Consider the following 19,876-nt stretch of genomic DNA (forward strand, 5'->3'; position numbering starts at 1 on the left):
TACACTTAAGAAAAGTTAACGTTTTCCCTTACCTGATCCAACATAATTTCCATTTTTTGACCTACTACAGGCCGCAGGGATGCAAATATCCCAAGCTATTCTAGTGAGTTCCTCACCGACAATCAACCCTCGCTCCTTCCCTCTGCTTGCAACCCATTTTTAACATCAAACCTTGCCAAAATCCCACGTAACTCAGGAGCTTCTCCAGCCCGCAGCCTGCCCTTAGAGCTCCCCGCAAGAGAGGGAAGCTCACAAAGCGCTGACGCAGTTCTTGGCGTCCTCCAGGTGCAAGAGCTTTTCCAATACCTCATTGATAACAGTAAAACCCAGCCAGATACTGGGAGATGAAGAGTGAGGGTGGTACCCGGGTGGGAACCTGCTCTTCAGCGCTGCACTGGGCAAGGCAAACTTGGGATGGAGTCTGGCAGGAGGCTGCTTTTTGGGTTTCCATTAAGATTTTTTCCACCTCTGCAGTCTCCTAAATTCTGTGACAATCAGGAGGGTGCAAAGGACAGTTCAGGTCATGTCTGTTCCCGTGACCTGCTCCTTCTCCTGACTGTCCCCCCGTCACAGCTGCGTCACTCTGCCCACCAGTTTTTTTCCCACGGACAGAGAGACCTCAGAGCCTTTTTCTCCAAAATGTCAGAAACCAGGCAAGCGCCCACTGCCTCCAGCCACACACATCAGCCTTCCCTCTCACGGGAAGGGCAGGAGCGTGGTGGCAGTGGTGGGGGCAGCAATGGTGGTGGTGACAGTGGCAGTGCAGCGATGTGTTGATTCTTCACCCAGGCAGGGGTGCTCCCACCCATCCCATCCCATCCCATCCCATCCGTCCAAATTTTGCTTTTTCCCCCAAGAAGAAGGTCCATTACTGATCATTCATGTTGTTTCCAAAGCTGTCGACATTTTTTGCCAGACACTGCACTGACAGGGCCCTTAGACGCCCAACCTGGAACCACCGTCACCATCTCGCAGCACCCAGCTGGACTTTTAGTTACGACCCACCATGGCCTACTTTGAAGGCGACCTAAAAATCAGCATCCATCTCTACCACCACAGCCCATGACTCATCCGCTCTTCTCAATCTTAAAATTAAAGCCTCCAGAAATGGAGACTGTCATTGTCTGGGAATATATAAAGTAGCACTTGAGAGGCCTTAGTACAACCAGAAGGAAAAACAATATATTGGGACTTCTACGGGGGAAATTTTCAAAGCTGCGTAGCACCACCATTTATTAAATATAAGGAACCATGTCCTTAATAACTGCTCTTTCTCTATATATTACAGACTTCTTAAAAATGGGAAGCCCTTTATTTCAGGGTTGTCAGTCTCAAGGATGTGCTGTGGTGTACCACGCCGCCTTCCCAGCCAGCGCGACTCCAACAGACACTGGTGAGCCCAACCTGCAGAACCCCCTTAGGGAAGCCATCCAGATTTCCTATAAGATTTGCTGAAGGAATTTCAGGATTTTAAAACTTTCCTTAGCCAGGTCTGCAGATGAATAGAAATCAGTACGGAGGGAGGTTATTTATGGGTGCATATCAGTGGAAATGCATTTAAGTACAGATGGTGAAGACCAGGCCGTGGGCTTGTTCAACTAACCACCTTCAGTTTGGCATTAAGCAGAGTTTAGGGATATGCCCGGGATCCTCATTTTTTCAAAAGCGAGTATTTTGGCCTGCTTGGTTTTCACGTCTCCACTGAAGTGGAAGTGAAACCACTATGAAACTCGTATAAGATGAAGGGAATCGGGGGTTTAAGTTCAGCGATGATTCAGGATTCCCAATGGTCTTTGTATGATACTCAACCGCTTCAATGTTATCCACAAAGAGGATCAATAACACGTACACCCCCATAACCGGCATCAGACTTCTCCCCACCACCCCCATATCCCCCCGCCGAGGGACTCTGTGTCCCAGCCCGCCCAGGTGCTGCTTCACCAGCGGTGGCCGAGTCCTGCGGGGGTTTCGCTGCTCCCACGGCCGCTTTGTCGACAGCAGCGGGCAGCGCGGCGGCTGCTGCTGCACGCAGCAGGGCTTCGACAAAATACCAGACTACAGCTACGGCCGCCATTCGGAAAGTGTCGCTCCCTGGAGGCTCCTGGGCCACCCCACTGTGGGGAGGGAAAAGCAGGTCCCACGCCGCAGCCCCCGGCCTCGGGAGCTGGCAGGGGTGGGCTGGGACCCGCTGCCACCGCATGCCCGCGGCCCCACGCTGGCTGCCACCTCTGCAGCATCTCCCCCCGGCGGGGCCACCTCTGCGTCGACAAAACCAAGCCGGTAGCCCGTTTCGATGATCAGTCACAGACAAGGTTGAAGCCAGAAGAAGAGAAAACCCTCCATGCTCCTAATTCCGCCGTTGCCAAGGCCACAGGCACAGGAAGATGTCCAACACGTGCTGCTAAAAAGACAGGAATTTAGGGAGGGTGTCCGAAAGGGGGGCAGGCTGGTGACACAGGTGGGAATCTCAGTAATGTTAAGCAAGAGCAAAAGCCCAGCCCAGATCTGACCATGACCATCTCCCTCCCACACCATACCCTGGCCATCACCTTCCCGGGCCCCGGCTCATGGGGTTTTGGCCCCCCAGAGAGGGTTCCCACCGACCCCTGTCCTTCTGCAGCTCCCCCATGGCACAGCCCTGCGTTTCTCCCACTCCACACTTGTCTTTACTGGGGAGAAAGGTCTGTCTGTATTTTGCAGGTAAGGACTGGACTCTTCCAAGGTTTTTCCTGTTACAAGTCTTTTTTGCCCTGCAAAATCTTGGAGATGTTTATCAGGAACATACAGGAAGGGAGAATCATAGAATCAATCATAGAATCTCCATGGTTGGAAATGACCTTTGAGATCATCGAGTCCAACCATAACTCCCCGTTATAACAAAAACCTCCATATCTCATGCTGCAGTGGATCTCCTGGGAGACAACTTTCCGCCACCTGCCTGGCAGAAGCCGTCCCCGCTGTCCCCATCGCTCCTCTGCAGGCTGCCGCTTGCCCTCCCCGGCGCGCACAGCACCCTACGCGCACCCGCAGGCGGCTGGCACCGGCTTCGTGTGCAACTGCCTGTAACAGCAAGAGCTTCTTCTCTTCTTTGAAGTGTTTCTACTGAAAGAATATTTTATTTCATGGTCATTCCTTGCTGGAGGCAGGTAACGCCAAGGGTGCCGCAGGCAGGACTCGGGCTGGTGCCGTGCCAGAAGCCGAGGAGGCTGTGGGTGCTCTCTGGCTTCTCTGGGGAGATGCTAACATTGAAGACCTCATGTCACTGCTGAAATCAAACTAGTGAATACCCAGCTCAAGTAGCACAAAGACACTGGTGGAGCAAAACTCTTCTGGGGTGAATTTCTGTTCCCATTCTGGATGTGGCAAGTGTGGGAGAGTCCTGGAGCGGCCCAGGCTGGCCCGTCCCCAGAGCCGGCACTCCTGCATGGGCGATGGGGAGACGTTATCTGCACCGAGGGATTAGCCACCTGCAGCAGGGATGGAGAACTCACTGCTCCTATAAACCCTCCTGTGATCCTCTTCCAGCTCCCACTAAACGCTTTCCCTCTCTGATGCCGGGCAGATCCCGCGGTGTGGGAAGGAAAGGTGATGACCTTACACAGCACAGAGCGGGCAGGCTGTAAAGCCACCCTGTCACCCAGGAAATCAGGTGCCATCGTCAGGGCCTGCCCAGGAGCCGTGCTCGGCAGCAAGCGCAGCTCTGCACGGGGAATGGCAGAGGTGGCCAGCGAGCAGGGCACGCCGGGGGCCATGGCTGCTGCGGGGAGTTATGCTGCCTTTGGAAACAAAGAGGGAAACCAAAGCAGCAGAGCAGCACCTGCACCGACCGCTCTGCGGAAACCCAACCGCCGACAGGTCCTCAGCACCGCTCCCCGGCAGCGCACAAATACCAGGGCAGCTGAGGGAGTGGGGGTCTGTCACCCACACGCCTGCCCCTCTCCCTCCCATCGTGGCTGGATGTTCCCGGTGACGGTGACAGAGGCCAGCCTCCACCCACGGGGCAGGATGCTCCTGCCAGGTCTTCCCCGTCGCCCACGCTGGTGTAGCCTGTGGCCTGCGACATCTGTGGCAGGGATGCTGAGCCATCTCCCAGGATCCGCTGGCCATCTCCCACCGCCCGCTGGCCATCTCCCCACGCCACTGAGCCTCTCCCCGCAGACCCCCAGCCCCCGCAACTTCTCCAAAGTGCAGAAAATGGCTCCTGCCTCAGGGCCAGGAGGGAGCCCGCGGGCGCTGCGAGGCAGCCGGGGGAGGGGGTGTGTGTGTGACAGGAGCGGTGGCATTTCGGCGTGTCCCCCCCCCGCCCCCGCAGCGCGGGGATGCCGCGGCCCCGCCGGTGATGCTCCGGCCGCGGGGCGCCCCGTCGAGGCGGCGCCGCCTGCGCGCCCCGCTCCGCACCGCTCCGCGGCACGCCCCCCTCCCGCCGCCCCGCCCTTTGCGCCGCCGCGGAGCGCAGCGCGGGCGCGCAGCGCAGCGAGACCCGCCCCGCCGCTGCCGCCGCCGCCGCCGCCTTTGTGTCTGGTCGCCGCCCCGCGCGGGGAGGCGGATCGTGCGCGGCGGGGCCGGGAGCCGCGGGCGCGGGCAGCCCTCGGCGGCGGCCCCGGACCGCGGCTCGGCCGCGCATGGACGCGCGCTCCCGCCTGCACCGTGAGTACCGCCGAGCCGGGGGCGGGGGGTCCCGGGGTGGGGGGGGGAGACGACGACACAGCGGGGGCACAGCGGCTCCTCCGCGCAGGGATGCCGCCACCCCCCGGTGCGGGATGCTGCCGGCGTCCCCGGGGACCGGGCGGCGGGTCCGCGGCCGCCGAGCCTCCGCCGAGGACAAAGGAGCGGTCGGGGGAGGGGGGTCGGTGGGCGGCGGGGCTCCCCTCGGGGCGCAGCCCCCGCTCCCCGCACCGAAACGCCGTTTCTGGTGTATTTTCGCCGTCGTTCCCATCAGGCTGCCCGAGGCACCCGCCGCCCCGCTCCCCTGGCGGTGCCCCCTCCCGCGCCCGGGACGCGGCGGTGCCGCCCGGCGGGGACGTCGGTGGCTTCGGTGCTGTCACCCCTCCGCGGGCGCGATCCCGGCTTGGCGTCTCGGCCGCCTCGAAGAAGGCTAGCGCGTGCTGGGAGTTGGTTGCCCGGGGATGCTCAGGGCAGTAGGTGTGAGCTCATCCCCGTTGCCGGGGAATTCGGGGGAGTCTCCCCGAGCCGGGGGGGGGCTGCGGCACCCCCGGACCCACCTCCCGGCGTGTGGCACCCCCGGCTCCCCGCCGAGGGCAGAGGGAACGGCCGCGGTCGCTGGGTGTTGCTGGGGGGCTGGTCCGGGGAAGGGGGATGCCCGAGGAAAGCACTGTCGAAAGTTCCTCCTTTTGGGGGAAATAAAAATGATCCGTGCCCTGGATATTTTCGGTATGCCCATCGCTCCGATTAAACCCCTTCATTTTGCTTTTTGTGCATCTGTGATTTATCAGCTAAAAGCTCCGGCCACGTGCCGTTCTTGGTTTTAACCTCAGGTGTTCTGAGTAATTATAATCCTTAGGAGCAGATGAAATATAAAGCATTTTCCTCATCGTTACATGACAAGAGAAGTGACTTAATCTGGTGGGTTTTGCCGTTACGCATCTGCTCGCTCAGATACTCGACAGAGGATGTATGCTTGCCATGGCAACCTCCACGTCGCATATTACAGCCACTTTTTTGGAAGTAGCAGGACTTGTTAAAGAAATAGGAACAGCTGATGTCAGAATCTACATAATTATAAATAAATTGTGCATCTTGGAAAACACGACCTCTTTTTTCAAGAATGTTAATGTTGCCTCCGTTCATAGGTACGGGGATGGAAAGGGAATCAGCCTCCTGAGGAGGTCGTGTATTTTTCTTTTCATGCAACTGTAGTGAAAGAAGGTTTCTTCATTTTTCAAACAGTGTTAATTACCGTCATTTATTTCAAAACCATATTAAATTAGTGATCATATAATCGAATACCTTGATGTGTCATGTTAGCTCGATGACTATGTGAACTTTAACCTTTGCCAGTATTTGATGTGTAAAACTTTTCCTTTGATAAAGCAGTATTTTAATTTATTTTTTTTAATTATCTCACACAGGAGGAGCTTTTCTGTGTGTTTCTGTTATACGAATAATATGAAATAATTTTAAAAAATGGTTTTACAATAAACCAATTTTTGCAGCTGCTGAAGTAACAGCAATCGTGGCTAATTGCCCACGGGATGCGTGGCAAGCAGGGAGCAGCAGGTCGGCAGCCAACGCCGTGGCTGCGGGGAGCCGGGATGGAGGCGGCCGCTCGGACACGGCCTGACCGGTGCCGGCCGCGCTCGTGGCACTCCTTGGTGCATGGTCGTGAGCAAATGCTTCACTCCTCCGTCCCACGGGAATTTATAAATGCTTCTTAAGCATTCATTAAGAATTCGTTAAAGTTGTAGCTGCTTACGAAATGGGATTTTAAAAGGAAGGTTGTGCATTATCTCTGGAATATTTCAACAGTGTGTGTGCTGTTAAAGCCACAAAACTTCAGATTAATGAGGAATTAATAGCCCCTGAGGTATTCGCATCTCCACAAAGCTTCAGCTGTGGACATTGATCTTAAAGCAGAGATGCCGGTGATGCAAAATACAGCAGAGCATCAAACTTCATTGTAGACCCACAAAACAGGGATTAACCCACATCTGAAGGTGGCCAGCAGATGCTCCCGAGGGCCAGCAGGCTGTAGCTGCGCAGTGGCAGCCCCGGAGCCACCCCCAGACTCCCCCCCGAGCCACCCCCGGGCTCTGCAGCAGCCGCCGCCGTGCCGCTGTGTCCTCAGGCACACGCCGGGAGCTGCTGCCCAGGAGGGGCCATTCGGTGCCTGGGATCATGGACGGGAGTGGGGGATCCATGTGCTGCAAAGGTTTCCCAGTGCGCCAGAAATGGTGAATTTTAGCCTATTAGACGCTCAGCTGCCACGTTCACCTGCCCCAGCCCCTGCCCTGACCTGCTGGAGGGTGATGGGTGCGTGGTGGCTCCATCCCCGGAGCTGTGCAGAAGCCCTGGCCATCGTCTTGGGTAGCCAGCCCCAGGTGGCACCACTTGGGCAGGGCTTGGGCTGGTGACCTGAGAGTCAGACCCTCTGCACGTGGGTGCAGCAGGACATGCTTCCCTTTAAATGAGGGTGTCTGAATCCATCAGACCCATCACAGGCGCTTTGAAACTCCGCTGGTCCACTAGGTCGGTGTCTGGAAGCCCACACCGATTACCCTGTAAAGAGCAGTGCAGAAAACTGCCCCAGAAGTAGTCAGTGCTACTTTATAAGATAAATTAATGATCTCGGTAGATCTTAGCTGAGCACAGACCAAGCACCGAAAGGTTGGATTAAGCCCTATTTAAAGATTTGTAAGAGCCACCATGTGTCTTTGGTCTTCATCTCAGCTCTCTCTAATTTTAGCGTGATTTCTGTAGGCTTTAATTTGCCGGCACGGCAGATTGCATCAAATCCTAGGACAAGTCTTTCAGAACAGTTAGCTTTTTGTCAGATTTTTTTTTTTTTTTTTTTTTCTTCTGGGAATGCAGCAATTTGGTGATGGCAGAGAAATCCTACGTGTGTTACTGTGCTCCTTCACTGGGAAACGTTACACCTTTTAGCGTGACCTGCTTAGAAGTTATGGAGGAGTCGAAGGTGGAGAGGTGGGATGGTCAGGAGGAAGGATGCGTGGAAGGAGCTGTACGGCTTGGTGTAAGAGGTCTGATGGCCCCGGGGACAGGCTGCCGCTGGCAGTTTTGTAGCTAAGTGCAAAATTAAGGGAGTAAAGGAGCATAAAATCCGTACAGCTCGAGAGGTGCTCTGGTGAGGTGGAGCAAGCGAAACATTAATGGATCAAGCTACGGTGAATAAAGAAGGAAAGGAAGCCATAAGCTCAGGATGGCTGCTCCCTTTTATTGTAAGCAGGAGAACATTCTTCATCCCTTAGCTCACTCGTATCCAGAGCGAATGGATATATAGCTACAGGAGTTTAAGGTTATTGGAGGAAAATGCTGCTTTTTTTTCTTTTGTTGTTCTTCCCCCCAAGTATTTTGCTGGGGAAAAGAAATGAAAATGGGAGCTGGTACAAAGGAAATCTGAGAAGAGAAAGTTTAACCTTTTATAAGCACAGGAGATGGTGTACAGTGGGCAGAAAAAATGTGAATCTGTCTGGATTGGGTGAAGGGCAGCAATAGCCTTTATTCAAATCCAATACTCAGGATGTGTGACGCAGTCGGTGGGAATCCTGTGGGTCTGTGCTCGCTGCGCAAGTTCCCCTGGATGGGAAACAAACACTTGTTTTTATGTCACGTAAATTACACAGAATTGTCCGTCATTACTATTTTTTCAATGAGGTGCTTAAGATGTAAAGCCATACTTGTGAAATCTTTGATGCTGAGTTTATCGCTGAAGTTTGGTGCTTGGAAGATATGACACGGGCTATAAATAGAGCAATCAATAGGGCAATCTTCCAGGTATGGAATATGTACTTAGAGAGCATTTTGATAAACAGAAATCCGCGTGAGCTCCGAAGTTCATGTTGTGAGATGCCGCGAGCAGCGGAGCAGAGCGGAGCGTGCCCGGCGGTGGGAGTCGGCGGGCTGCGGGCACTGACCTCGCGTCACGGAGCTGATGCTCCGTTCCCCGGAGAGCGCTGCTCCGAAGTGCAGAATCGAGTGGAATTTAAAGCTGTGGTTGACTTGGATTGTTCTTCAGCTGCTGGTTTCGAAACAGTGCTTTGTTGGTGTCTTTTTTGGTACTTCTTAAATTTTTGCTGCAATTGACTTAGGGAAGACTACGGAAGAAAGCTGATGGTGTGCCAGGAGAACAATGCCATGCCAGGAACAGTCTGAGGAACCCCCTGTCGTAATGGATTTACACCATGCCCGTGTTACGTCAGGAGTTAGCGAGAGGCCATCGTCAGCGCTGTCTGCCCTTTCTGCAGCATCCATTCTTTCTTCTGTAGAAGGTGTTGGGTCTCTGTTGTGGTCGGAGGTGAGGAGCCCGTGAGGCTGGGAGGAGATGAGAGGAGCTGCCAGCAGGGAAGCTTTGGTGGCCAAGGAGCCAAGTGATGGCTACGGGTCTCGGTGGCAGCAAGGCCAGGAGCTTTATCTCCAGCTCTTCCCCACCAATCCCTCCCACTGTCCGCTGCTCTTTTGCGTCATTTTATTCTCAAATATATTAAAAAAACCCACATTCAAACGCCATACGTTCTGTTTTCAACACCACGTTCCTGTCTTCTTTTCATTGCCATTCTCAGGGTTTGGCCATTAAAGAGTCTTTTGGGCAGAGGCTCTTCATCCCTTTGGGAGATGTTTATGGTCCTCATTACTCCCGACAGAAGGGCCGTTTGAGAGGCTGGAACACCGCCCGGACAGGAGGGACACGTGGGGATGGTTACGGAGCGGTGCCCGGCGGGAAGCTGGGGGAGCTGGTGGTTGGACGGATGAGGCTGGGGAGGGGAATGCGTCACCCCAGCGGGAAGGGACCTCTGGGTACCCGGTGGGCAGCTTCACTTCATAATTAGCATAAAATCCGCTAAAGGTGTTGTTTGAGTGGTGTCAAAATCTCTTTGTACCTTGTGTTTAATTTTGCCTCAGGTATTTGATACATCGATCAAACCGTGTGGTGCATGCGTTGGGCGTTTCCACCTCTAGGCATACTGAAGCTTTAGCTGTTGTTACAATAAAAATTCTTAAATTTTAAAGCCTGAGTACTAAATTGGTAGCTTTCAGCAGTTCTCTAATTATGTGAGACATTTTTTGTACTTAACAAATGGTTCTTATTCTTGCCAGCACTTCAGCCCGGTGTTCTAGGACTGTGGGTGTCAGGGAACAGAACATATTTCTGTGTCTGTGAATATGATCCCACACGTTGTCTTAAGTGGGAAAATGTTCACAGCCCTTATATGGCGAGGGATTTATTTTTTATTTTTTTCCTAAATCCATCAGTGCTTTCTCCTGCAGTAATAACGCAGTTTTATCTTCCCGCTGCTTTGTAGGCTGGATATTGATTATGAACCAGAAATATGAAATGGTCTGTCTTTTTTTTTTCCCTGGCAAAAGTATCCTGCAGTGTAACCTGCTCTGTCTCGTAAACCATTCAGAAATTGTTTCTCGAAATGGCTGATGGTTTTCAACAGCTAATCAGTCTATAGCTGCCAAACTCATAGATAAGCACCTGAGAGCAGCAAGGGTGCTACTTCTGCCTGGCGTTGTGCATCCCTTCTTCATCTTTGCTGGGAGTTTACACGCTCCTCCTCGTGTGCAGCCATTTCGACAGCAGCGTTGCAGGCTCCTGGCCGTGCAGGCAGCCGAGCACTGTAGGAGAAGCAAAGATTTCTGCGTGTCACGGCACAGTGACATATTGCACCGCGATGTGCCGTGCTTTCCAGTCGTGTGCCAGAAGTTATCTCGCCGTGTTACGTGCTGAGATTTGTGAAATACATGAGTTACCAGAGCACTTCATGGTGTTCTGAATGCACGTTGGTGAGAGGCTGGTTACAAATTCATGAACATATGAAATGAAGGGTGGAGAGTTCTGTAGGGTGATGGAAGAGCAGAATTACCCTCAAATGGATTTTGTTGAGGAATACTCATTAGATATTCCTGCCCAACTGCATAACACCCCAAAATCCTTTTGGTTTGTATCAGGAAGGTTTTGTAATGCTCATGGTCATCTGCAGGAGGAGGAGGTGTGAGGCTTCGTCCGTGCTGGCTGCTGGGAAAGCCGGAGGTTGAGGCTGGGGGGAGGATGGATGTGCTGCAGCTGGAGCCAGCAGGAGCCCTGCCGTGGTAGCTCAGCGGTGTGGCGTGGTACCACCTGTGCTTGGAGGCTCCTTGCTGCGTGGACGCTTCGGTGCAAAGCCTCTGTGGTCACCCAATCTGGAGGACAGTCACCCGATGTAAAGGGCACCCAGATAGTGTCCACAGGAGAGAGGGAAGAGTAATGACGTGAGCATGGATGCTGTTGTCTGTGAGTGTGCAATGTCATCTCATGAGCTTTCATGACCACCCTTGTTTTGAGGGGCTGTGCATATTGGCCCCCTCCTGCTGGAGCACACCCAAGAAGGGAAGGGGATGGCCTACTATGGAGGCATGGAGGAGTGGGGGTCCGTGGGCATCTGCAGGGACCGTGGGGAGAGGAGAGTGTCAGGCAGGTGTTAGGAAGCAGCCAGAGGGGCAGCCTGAGCAGGGGCTCCAGGATCCTCTTGGGCTTCCTGGGCTGATGGTCACATCCTGCGTTTCCTTGGTGGTCCTTGGGTACCACCTTCCTTTTTTCATCTGTGCTTTGTCCTGTGACAGACTAGAAAGCATTGCTTCAAAGGCTTGTCTTGCAGAATGTCCTGCACCTCTGTGTCCTTGTGGGACAGCACAAGCCTGCGGTGACATGTGTCACAGAAGAAGGGTCTACCAGACCCCATCTCCGGCTCTGGGGAGGGATGTGTTTCTGTCTGATGCCCAGCATGGGGTTGTACCTGGCTCCGGTGGCCGAGGGAGCCACGTTGTGCCACCTGTGTGGAACCACGTTGTCCCCTCTGGGGTCCGAGCACAGCAGAGATGCTACTGTTGATTCATAAACAGATTCGTTGCCTCATGAATTGAGAAAAAGTTGTTATTCTCTAGATGAGCAGGAAGATGAATCATTATAGTACAGAAATTTAGTTATGATCGATAATAATAACTTTCCAAGATTTCATAATTTTCTTGAAAGTTCTGCAACGGAGTAAAACTTACTTATTTACCCAGATGACTGTTTTAATTTTTAAGGCAGGGTTAAAGTATCAAAGCGATTTGTGTGGCAGAAATGCCACGGAAGTCTGTGTGATTTTTAATATCGTCTTGATGTGACAGTTAAGTAGAACCATCTCTTGCTTTCTGAAAGGCAGAAGCAATGGGTGTTTTGAGACAAAATTTATTTTTGGAACAGGATTTTTTACCAAATACTTAACAGAATAACACTTTACGTGACAAATGCTAGAGTATACATATATTGTATTTGTAGCCATGTATTGATATGGTCTATGCAACAGCCTGGTTTGTGGTTTCTAAATATTACCTAGAAGGGAGGATTTGGCTTGGAACTATCTCCAGGACAAAGGCCCTGATGCGCAATTTTGGGGAACAGTGGCCTTCATGAAATTTGAGAAAAAACCCTCACTTAATACGCATGTATTTGTAAGAATTTTTCTTAGTGCCGTAAAATATGGTTTTCTTTATTTGTTGTTCCATGGTTGCAGGTGCTGCAATTTTTTTCTAAGTACTGAGGGGTTTTTCCGGGTTTTTGTTAGTAAAGCCACATTTCAGGATTCCTGCAGAAGTATCTGTGAAAGAGGCTGTGCTAAAAAATCACCGCTGCCACGTTTGCCTCTGCTGGCACATCAGCTTTCGAATCTGTGCACAGAAGCTTCTTTAAAGTAAGTATTTCTGTGCTTTTTCCAAGGCTAACCGCTGCCTGTGCCTTCATTCTGCCAGGGAAAGGCACTCTTTTTAATGGGATGTCATTAAGACTCTGCTGCTGAATGATTATTTCCATTTATAATAGCAACAATATGTTAACTTCGACAAGTTAAAAATTAAGATCCTGGAACTGCCAGTCGGAGTGCAAGGGCTGCTGGCATCCTTTAATCATCACTGCTATTTTTGTGTGGCCAGATTTAGCATAACTAGGTGTGATGCAGAGTGTCGTACCAGATATAGTCCTTGTCCAAGGCATCTTAGTTTTGGAATGGCGCTCTTTGTAGAAAATTCATCAAGAAAGTCAATCTTTATCCATGGGGAGGGGTGTGTGGGGGGGAAAACCAAAGAAACAAAAACTGGTTGAATAATTTGTGTTTCTCAGGGCTTGCATCTGCTCCATGCAGCTCCTGCAGTTGGGATGTCAGCTGTAAATTTGGTTAAAGCAGAAAAAACCCCTCATCAGTGTTGGCTGTCAGATTAGCCTGAGATTAGATAAATCTTAATTACTTCTGCTAGATTTGATTCTGACTAGTCACACTGAACTCGTTATAAGAAGTTATGAGGTCACTTAGGGAGAAACCGAGAGGTAGGATTTACGTACTGTGCTATCAGAAATGATTCTCTGGGACCAGGTTTATTTGGAGCTCTCGATTCTGCACTAGAGACGATGCCGAGCTGTTCCCGATCCAGCCTCTCCATGCCACTCGGGATTTGGTAGATACCTGCCATGCCTCCTCCAACTCATATCTTTTATAAACTGACCTACTTAGTGACTCTTCACAGAGAAGTCTATACCTTTGCCCATCCTTTTCATCCTATTTTGAGCATCTTCCATATCTAGTATGTCCTTCCCTTTTATTTCAATAAGGAGAGCGGGTTTTTTTATAGCTTTAGAATAGTTCTAGGAAACCTTAAAGTAAAAGAAATCGTGTCCTTTTGGAAATACTTTGCATTTTTCTAGTCCATTAATCTGAATGTACTGACTTTGGCAGCATGGGGGCAACAGCATGAAAAACCATAAGCGGTATTAACAGAAATGTAGGATTAACAGAATACAATGAGTTTGTACTTCTTAATAAATGCCTACCTAAAATACAATGCCCTTTAAGAGGAATGTTCATAGTTGACAAGAAAGAAAAAAGGAGCGATCCCTATCTTTCTAATGAACTGTTGAGTCTGAATATTAAATCATCTACGGAGGGTGCCTCTTAGCTTCTGTCCATCCTCTTTCTCCATCTGCTTTACAGTAGAGGACTTGGCTGATTCTTTCTTTGGGGTTAAGAAAAAGCACTTTAGCATTGAGTACAAAACCTGTTATCGGTCCTTGTCTCTAACACACAGTTTGTGCGTGTGCATGTACAAATGTATATGTGTATATATATAAAAATATAGGTTTATATTAATACATGCATAAAAACTTGAATTCGCACTGATCTTAGATTGCTCCATTCTCGCAATAGAGACCAGGAAACTTTCAGCAAGTAAAATGCAAAGCATTAAGGAGTTTTATGACTTTGCAAGACGTTCAGCATATGGCGGTGCCAGGGCTTCATTTTTACCTCCTGTGGCTTCTCGGTTCCCTCTGAAGGATGTATAGTGGAGTAATTTGTGCTGGAAGAGGTGAAACCGGCAGTGGGGTGAGCAGAGCATGTTTCAGACGATGTGTGTGTTGAGGAAGTGTCGTGATACTCACAGGTATTTGACAGAAGGCAACGAGTGAAGGCAGGTGCTCCATGAAGTAAATGGCACAGTAAAGAAATCTTGGAGCTGAATTGTTTTCTCCTCTAAGTCCAAATAGAATTAGTGTTCCTTGTTGTTTTATTGCAGAAAAGAAGGGCAGGCTGCTCAGGCTGCTGGCGTGGGCCTTCTTGGGGCTGGGTTGAGCAGATAGTGCCCTCAGACTCCCTGGAAAAGGGGGAGGTGGCACCTAAATCCTGTGTGTCCTATTGACCCCGTTGAGTCATGTTTTCTTAGCAGCTTTGTTGCCATTTCAGGGGTTTTTAATAAGGAGCTTGATATTTCCCGTAAGCCCTTGGTGCGCGGAGGCTGCTGTGGGGACTCCGTACTGCTCTGGCCGTTCCTGCACCGCTGAAGGTTTTCCCAAGAGACAAGGGCAAAGCGACTGGCCTGGTGCAGCCCTTGGCTTGCCGTTGTGTGCAGAGCACGGGGTGGGACATTCAGAGCAGTGTCTGTAGAGCAGCCCCCGAGCCGTTTCCTCGGGGATCTCTGAGTCCGACCGAGATGCACCATGGTGCAGAGGTACCGACCTCATGCCTTAGGGGTGAGCTTCGTGAAGATCAAAGGGCAAAGCTCGTCCCTACGCACAGATGGATACTGGCTCTTTGGAAGCCTGTTTAGGGGTGGTCTTTTTTCTTTTTCAAGTTTACCCAGAATCAAAATATGAAACTTCAACCTAAAAAAAAATAAATAGATCTTTTCAGGCACACAAGGACTTTTCCAGACCTGCTCTTCGCTTCTTCAGTCTCATCAAAAAGCTTGCATATCCGCCAAACTTTAGGTTCTGATCTGAATTTTTCCAATGTATCATTCCTTCCCTGATAAATATTTTCTTCTTGAGTCTGTTAAGACTAGAGGGGGAAAGCCACAATTCTCCGCCTGGGATAGTAACTTTTGATGATCTTCCCGTTTTGAAACGTTCTCAGCCTTTTAAAGAGCACGCTGTGTTTGGTGTGGAGTGGCCATTCTTTCACTGGGGAGGTTTTTCCCACCCTCCTGAGAATCCAAGTGGATTGGACCAACACATTAGCCTTTGGAAGAGCACAGCCCATCCTGGAATGGGGAATGCCCTCGGCTTTCGGCAGCCACATCGTCCTGAGTGGCTGGGGTGCTCGGTGTGGAGCTCAGTATGGAGGTGTCCCGGGGTGAGAACAAACATTTTTGGGCAGGGACTGGCATGGCGGCTCCCTGAGGAGGGTCTGCAGCAGCTGTGTGACACCTGTCGAAACACGGAGAGTCAAATGCAGCGTCTTTCTGGTTTCTGAGGCCTTAAATAGTGTTCAGCAAACAGAACTGTTCTTTGAGCAAGGATGAGAAAACAAAGCTAAGAATAGCTGTCCATAAAGTATCATCCCTCTGTGCACTGAAACAGCTGTTCCCTGGAAAAATTAGTGTGAGACCGTGTGGTTAAAGGTGATGTCATGAAAACGCACAGCAAAACTGCCAAAGGAACATTAATTCTGTGCCGTCGTAAAGCTTGACTTGCTCTTCTGATCCTGTAACACAGACTTTTCACGTACAGAAATGTAGAATATTAGTGTTATTTTTTCACATACAGCATCTATTGCTCCCTTCTGAAAACACGTATTGCTGCTCTGAAATGCATTTAATACTCCATGTATTTCATGTTAGTCATGTGGCCCTTAGTTGCAAACTACCAGTTGAGCATCAATGGGCAAACCAGATTTGCTGGAAGATCTTTTCATAATTCTTCTCTACTCTTGTTGTGACTTCATTTCAACCAACTCAGCTCCAAGAAAACACAGAGGAAAAATTGAAAAACCTTTTTTTTTTTTTTTTTTTTTTTTTTTTGCTATGACTTTGAAGGCACCCTTTGCGTTGTTTCCTGACCGTTCAGGATTACATATTCATAGCTGAGCGCCGAGATCGGGCAGAAGCTTGCGGCAAGAGCCAGCTGCGGATGTTGTATGCCACACTGCGGGTTTGTGGAGCGCGTTGTACAAGTGACGCAACAAGCTCTTGCCAAGCAATAGCAGAAGGGACCAACTCCAAACTCTTCTACCATCCCAGGTACGAGGCTGTGGTGCAAAAGGCTTTTTGAGATGAACTGCATACAAAAGAGAGATGACCTGCCCAGGGGTTTCAGGAGGTAAAGCAGATTTCTGTTTGCCGCTGTGGACAGTGTATGATGGAAAAAGCTATTAATATTAAGGCACTTTCTCTTGTTTTCGGCTGTGAACTGTAATTTACTATGATTATTTGTTTCCTAATAAATTGCGTGTAGCTCATCTCAACATCAAAACACATTAAGCTTTTTGCTCCGATGTCTGTTAGGCAGGCTAATTTAATTCATCTTTGGAAAGGAGTTTATGACCAGATGCAGGAGTCGATTTGACTCGAAGATAGCACGCAGCTTGTTCTTTCTATCTGGATATACCCAGAAGGTCAAATTCTGCTTCTTTCTATCCTCATAATTTAACTGAAGTCAAGAGAGCTCCATAGGTATAAATGAAAGTACACCCATTAGATAGCACCGCAGGATGGGAGGCTACGGAATCTCAAGTAAAAGTGGCAACGCATGAATGAGTTGGCTGCTAGTCCGTTGAGAAAGCCATCCGCCGATGTTTGTCTTACAGAAGCTTCCAAACGTTTCAGCCGGAGCAGCTACTATTTAGCTAATGGAATTAAAATAGGGATTTTAAATTTAAATAGAATTAAAATACAGAGTAGTGACTGCTGACACCATTTAACTGGGGATATAACAGGAATGCTTATTATTAATTAGTGACTGAAAAAAGCTTATTAGCAAGCTACATCATGACATTGTTCTGGAAATGACTGTTTTGTTATTAAAATTATTTTGAAAGCAAAGATAGTCCGAAGATAAACATAATATAAGGTTGTTCTCCCACATTTTCTCTCTCTAGTTCTGTGCTCTTTTTGCTCATCTTTCCAAGTTGTGACGGGACAAATTCTGCTTAGCATTGGAAGTTGGTGCTAAGTTTGTGTGTGCGGAGGGGAGGTGTGTCCTGTGCCAGCCTGGCCATCGGCCGTGATGGTGTTCAGCTCCCCGTGGGAGGCCATGGCTGCTGCCGTGCCCAGTGTAAGGTGTCAAACCCTCAGTCCTTGCGTAACTTCTGCCCTGCTAGCTGAACCAGAGCTCTTTTACACTTGCTTTTCCTCTTTTTAGAAGTTGTTCTTCTGTGTTTGGTGTGGATATGCCATCTTGCCCATTTAGAATCATAGAATTGTGGAATCATTTACGTTGGAAAAGACCTTTAAGATCAACAAGTCCAACCATTAACCCAACACTGCCAAGTCCATCACTACCCCATGTCCCTCAGCACCATGTCTATATGTCTTTTCAATCCCTCCAGGGATGGCAATTCCACCACTGCCCTGGGCAGCCTGGGCCAAGGCTTGACAACCCTTTCGGTGGAGAAATTTCTCCCAATATCCATCCTAAACCTCCCCTGGTGCAACTTGAGGCCGTTTCCTCTTGTCCCATCACCTGTTCCTTGGGAGAAGAGCCCGACCCCCCCTGGCTGCCCCCTCCTTTCAGGGAGCTGCAGAGAGCCAGAAGGTCTCCCCTCAGCCCCCTTCTCTCCAGGCTGAACACCCCCAGCTCCCTCAGCCGCTCCTCACAAGGCTTGTGCTCCAGACCCCTCACCAGCTCCGTCGCCCTCCTCTGGACACGCTCCAGCCCCTCAATGTCTTTCCTGGAGCGAGGGGCCCCCCAAAACTGGACACAGCCCTCGAGGTGGGGCCTCGCCAGTGCCCAGTACAGGGGGACGGTCACTGCCCCCGTCCTGCTGGCCACACTAGTGCTGGTACAGGCCAGCATGCTGCTGGCCACCTTGGCCACCTGGGCACACTGCTGGCTCACATTCATTTCATTACTCTTTATTTTACATATGCTGTGTTCCATTATGACTTTACGTTATAAGTGTGTAGGGAGGAGAGAGCTGATGGGATGCATGGGGCTGCTCCAGTATAAAACCCCATGTGGGAATGGCTGGTCTGGGAGATGGATATCGCTGTGGGAGTGGGGTGGGAGCCCCATGAGGGTCCCACTGACCCCGGGCAAGTGCGTCGGTGTGAGATAGGGAGTCAGCGCTTCTACCGTGGTCAAAGCCACCCCAGTTTCTGCCTGCGTTGCGCCTGCTCTGGCCCGGCAGCATTCGAGGAGTTATTCTGGTTGGTTTAACACCCACCCTACAAAAATATCCTGTGGCAGTATCTGTGTCACCTTCTTCTCAGAGAAGAAAATAGAGCTGAAGGGTGCGGTGCTGCATCCTCACAGCTTCTCCTACACACACCAACGGCAGCCAGGCAGGGACAGAATGAGACAGTCACCTCGGTGGTTTCATGGTAAAATAATTTATAAACACCAATCCAAGAAAAGCATGCCAAGAAAGAAATCCAGGTCTTTTGCAACATCAATAGTGATTTTGTAATTGATTTCCTGGAGTAAAAGTTTTAATTTTAATGATATTTTAGTGTCCTACATATTTGTGATGTATTTGTCAACAAGAGGAGCAAAAGCCAAGTTTATTTGTAATGGTTGTAAGAATCCTGTAACAAGGCATATTTGATGAAGTGTAATGGATAGAAAGCCAACTTCAGCTGTGGTTTATGCTGCACAACATTAATGGAATTATATCGGGGGCTCAGTTAAGTTGCTGAAATGTCTTCTGCAGACTCTGTATTGTGAGGGCATATCATTGAATATATTTATTTTTATATTTAGTACTGAACGCTGCTGGATTCATTGCATCTAGGAACCGCTGCGTCTCTCCTTTACCTTTCCCTTTCGCTCATGTAAATCCAATTATTTCTTTGGAGTTAGTGCTTAATTGCAGCTCTGTAAGTCAGGCCGAAGGGGGTGTGTGGGAACCCATCGTGAGCACACAGCAGTGTGCAGGCAGCCTGTGAGTTGCACGGAACGAGGAGCCGTAACGTGGCACAGAAAATGGAACAGAATTCTCTGTTCTCACATGTGTGAAGCTGTTGAGGACTTGGGTCTTAGGAGCCGACCTCGTGGTGAGAGTCTCGGGCTCGGCCAGAGGTTTGGCTGAAAAGGACCTGCAGGTCCAGATGTTTTGTAGCCCGTCCTTTATTAGCTTGAGCAAACTTGGTGTCTCACGTATGGTGACAAGGCAGGAACACAAATCTCTTAATTCTTTTTCTAAAACCACTGAGGAGAAGATAGGAAATTATGAGTCATTTCGTGCTTTCAGAATCACGAACACAGACTGGATCCTGATCCAAAGGTTCCCTGAGATCATTAAAACTTGCATTAACTTGCATGAAATATGAATCAGGCTGCCAGGACTTATGTATTTAGCACAGCTTTATCAGAGGTTTTATTCTGCACAGAGCTAAATACAGTTTTTTAACAAAGTTGTACTTGAAATAGTGCATAGTGTAATGGAAGCATAAAAATATTGGTCAGAGATTGTTCTGAGATGCCTTTCACTGTTTCAGAAACTGTTCTGCACAGTGTCATGCTCTGATAATATTTCATTTTTTGCTGCAAAATTTCGTTGGGAAACACCAGTTGGCACAGCTCAGTGTGATCAAATCAAGTGCCTATTACAGGAAAATCCAGTCTTTGGTTTGCAAGTTGTGTGTGCTGAAAGGGAAGGTTGTGGCTTTTTTTAACCAGTGATCAGCTAGATTATATTGATCTTCATGAAAAATGACAGAAAAAGGGGAAAAA

At 49.8% G+C, this 19,876-nt stretch overlaps 1 protein-coding gene across 7 annotated transcripts in view; it reads left to right on the forward strand.

Annotated features, from left to right (window-relative positions):
* Positions 1 to 4,385: 4,385 nt before the first annotated feature.
* The window catches only part of LRRC7 (leucine rich repeat containing 7), a 171,364-nt gene continuing 155,873 nt past the window's right edge, over positions 4,386 to 19,876 (forward strand). For 2 of the 7 annotated variants that reach the window (XM_074596381.1, XM_074596377.1), the window contains exon 1: positions 4,493 to 4,647. In XM_074596381.1, coding sequence (XP_074452482.1) covers positions 4,623 to 4,647 — 25 coding nt within the window. In that variant the 5' untranslated portion in view covers positions 4,493 to 4,622. Of the gene's footprint in view, positions 4,648 to 12,398; positions 12,414 to 16,020; positions 16,225 to 19,876 lie in introns of those variants that run through there. The other 5 variants (XM_074596378.1, XM_074596379.1, XM_074596380.1 and 2 more) reach the window with 5 other exon arrangements.

Source organism: Larus michahellis, chromosome 8 (assembly GCF_964199755.1).
Source record: "Larus michahellis chromosome 8, bLarMic1.1, whole genome shotgun sequence".
Classification (NCBI taxonomy): Eukaryota; Metazoa; Chordata; class Aves; order Charadriiformes; family Laridae; genus Larus; species Larus michahellis.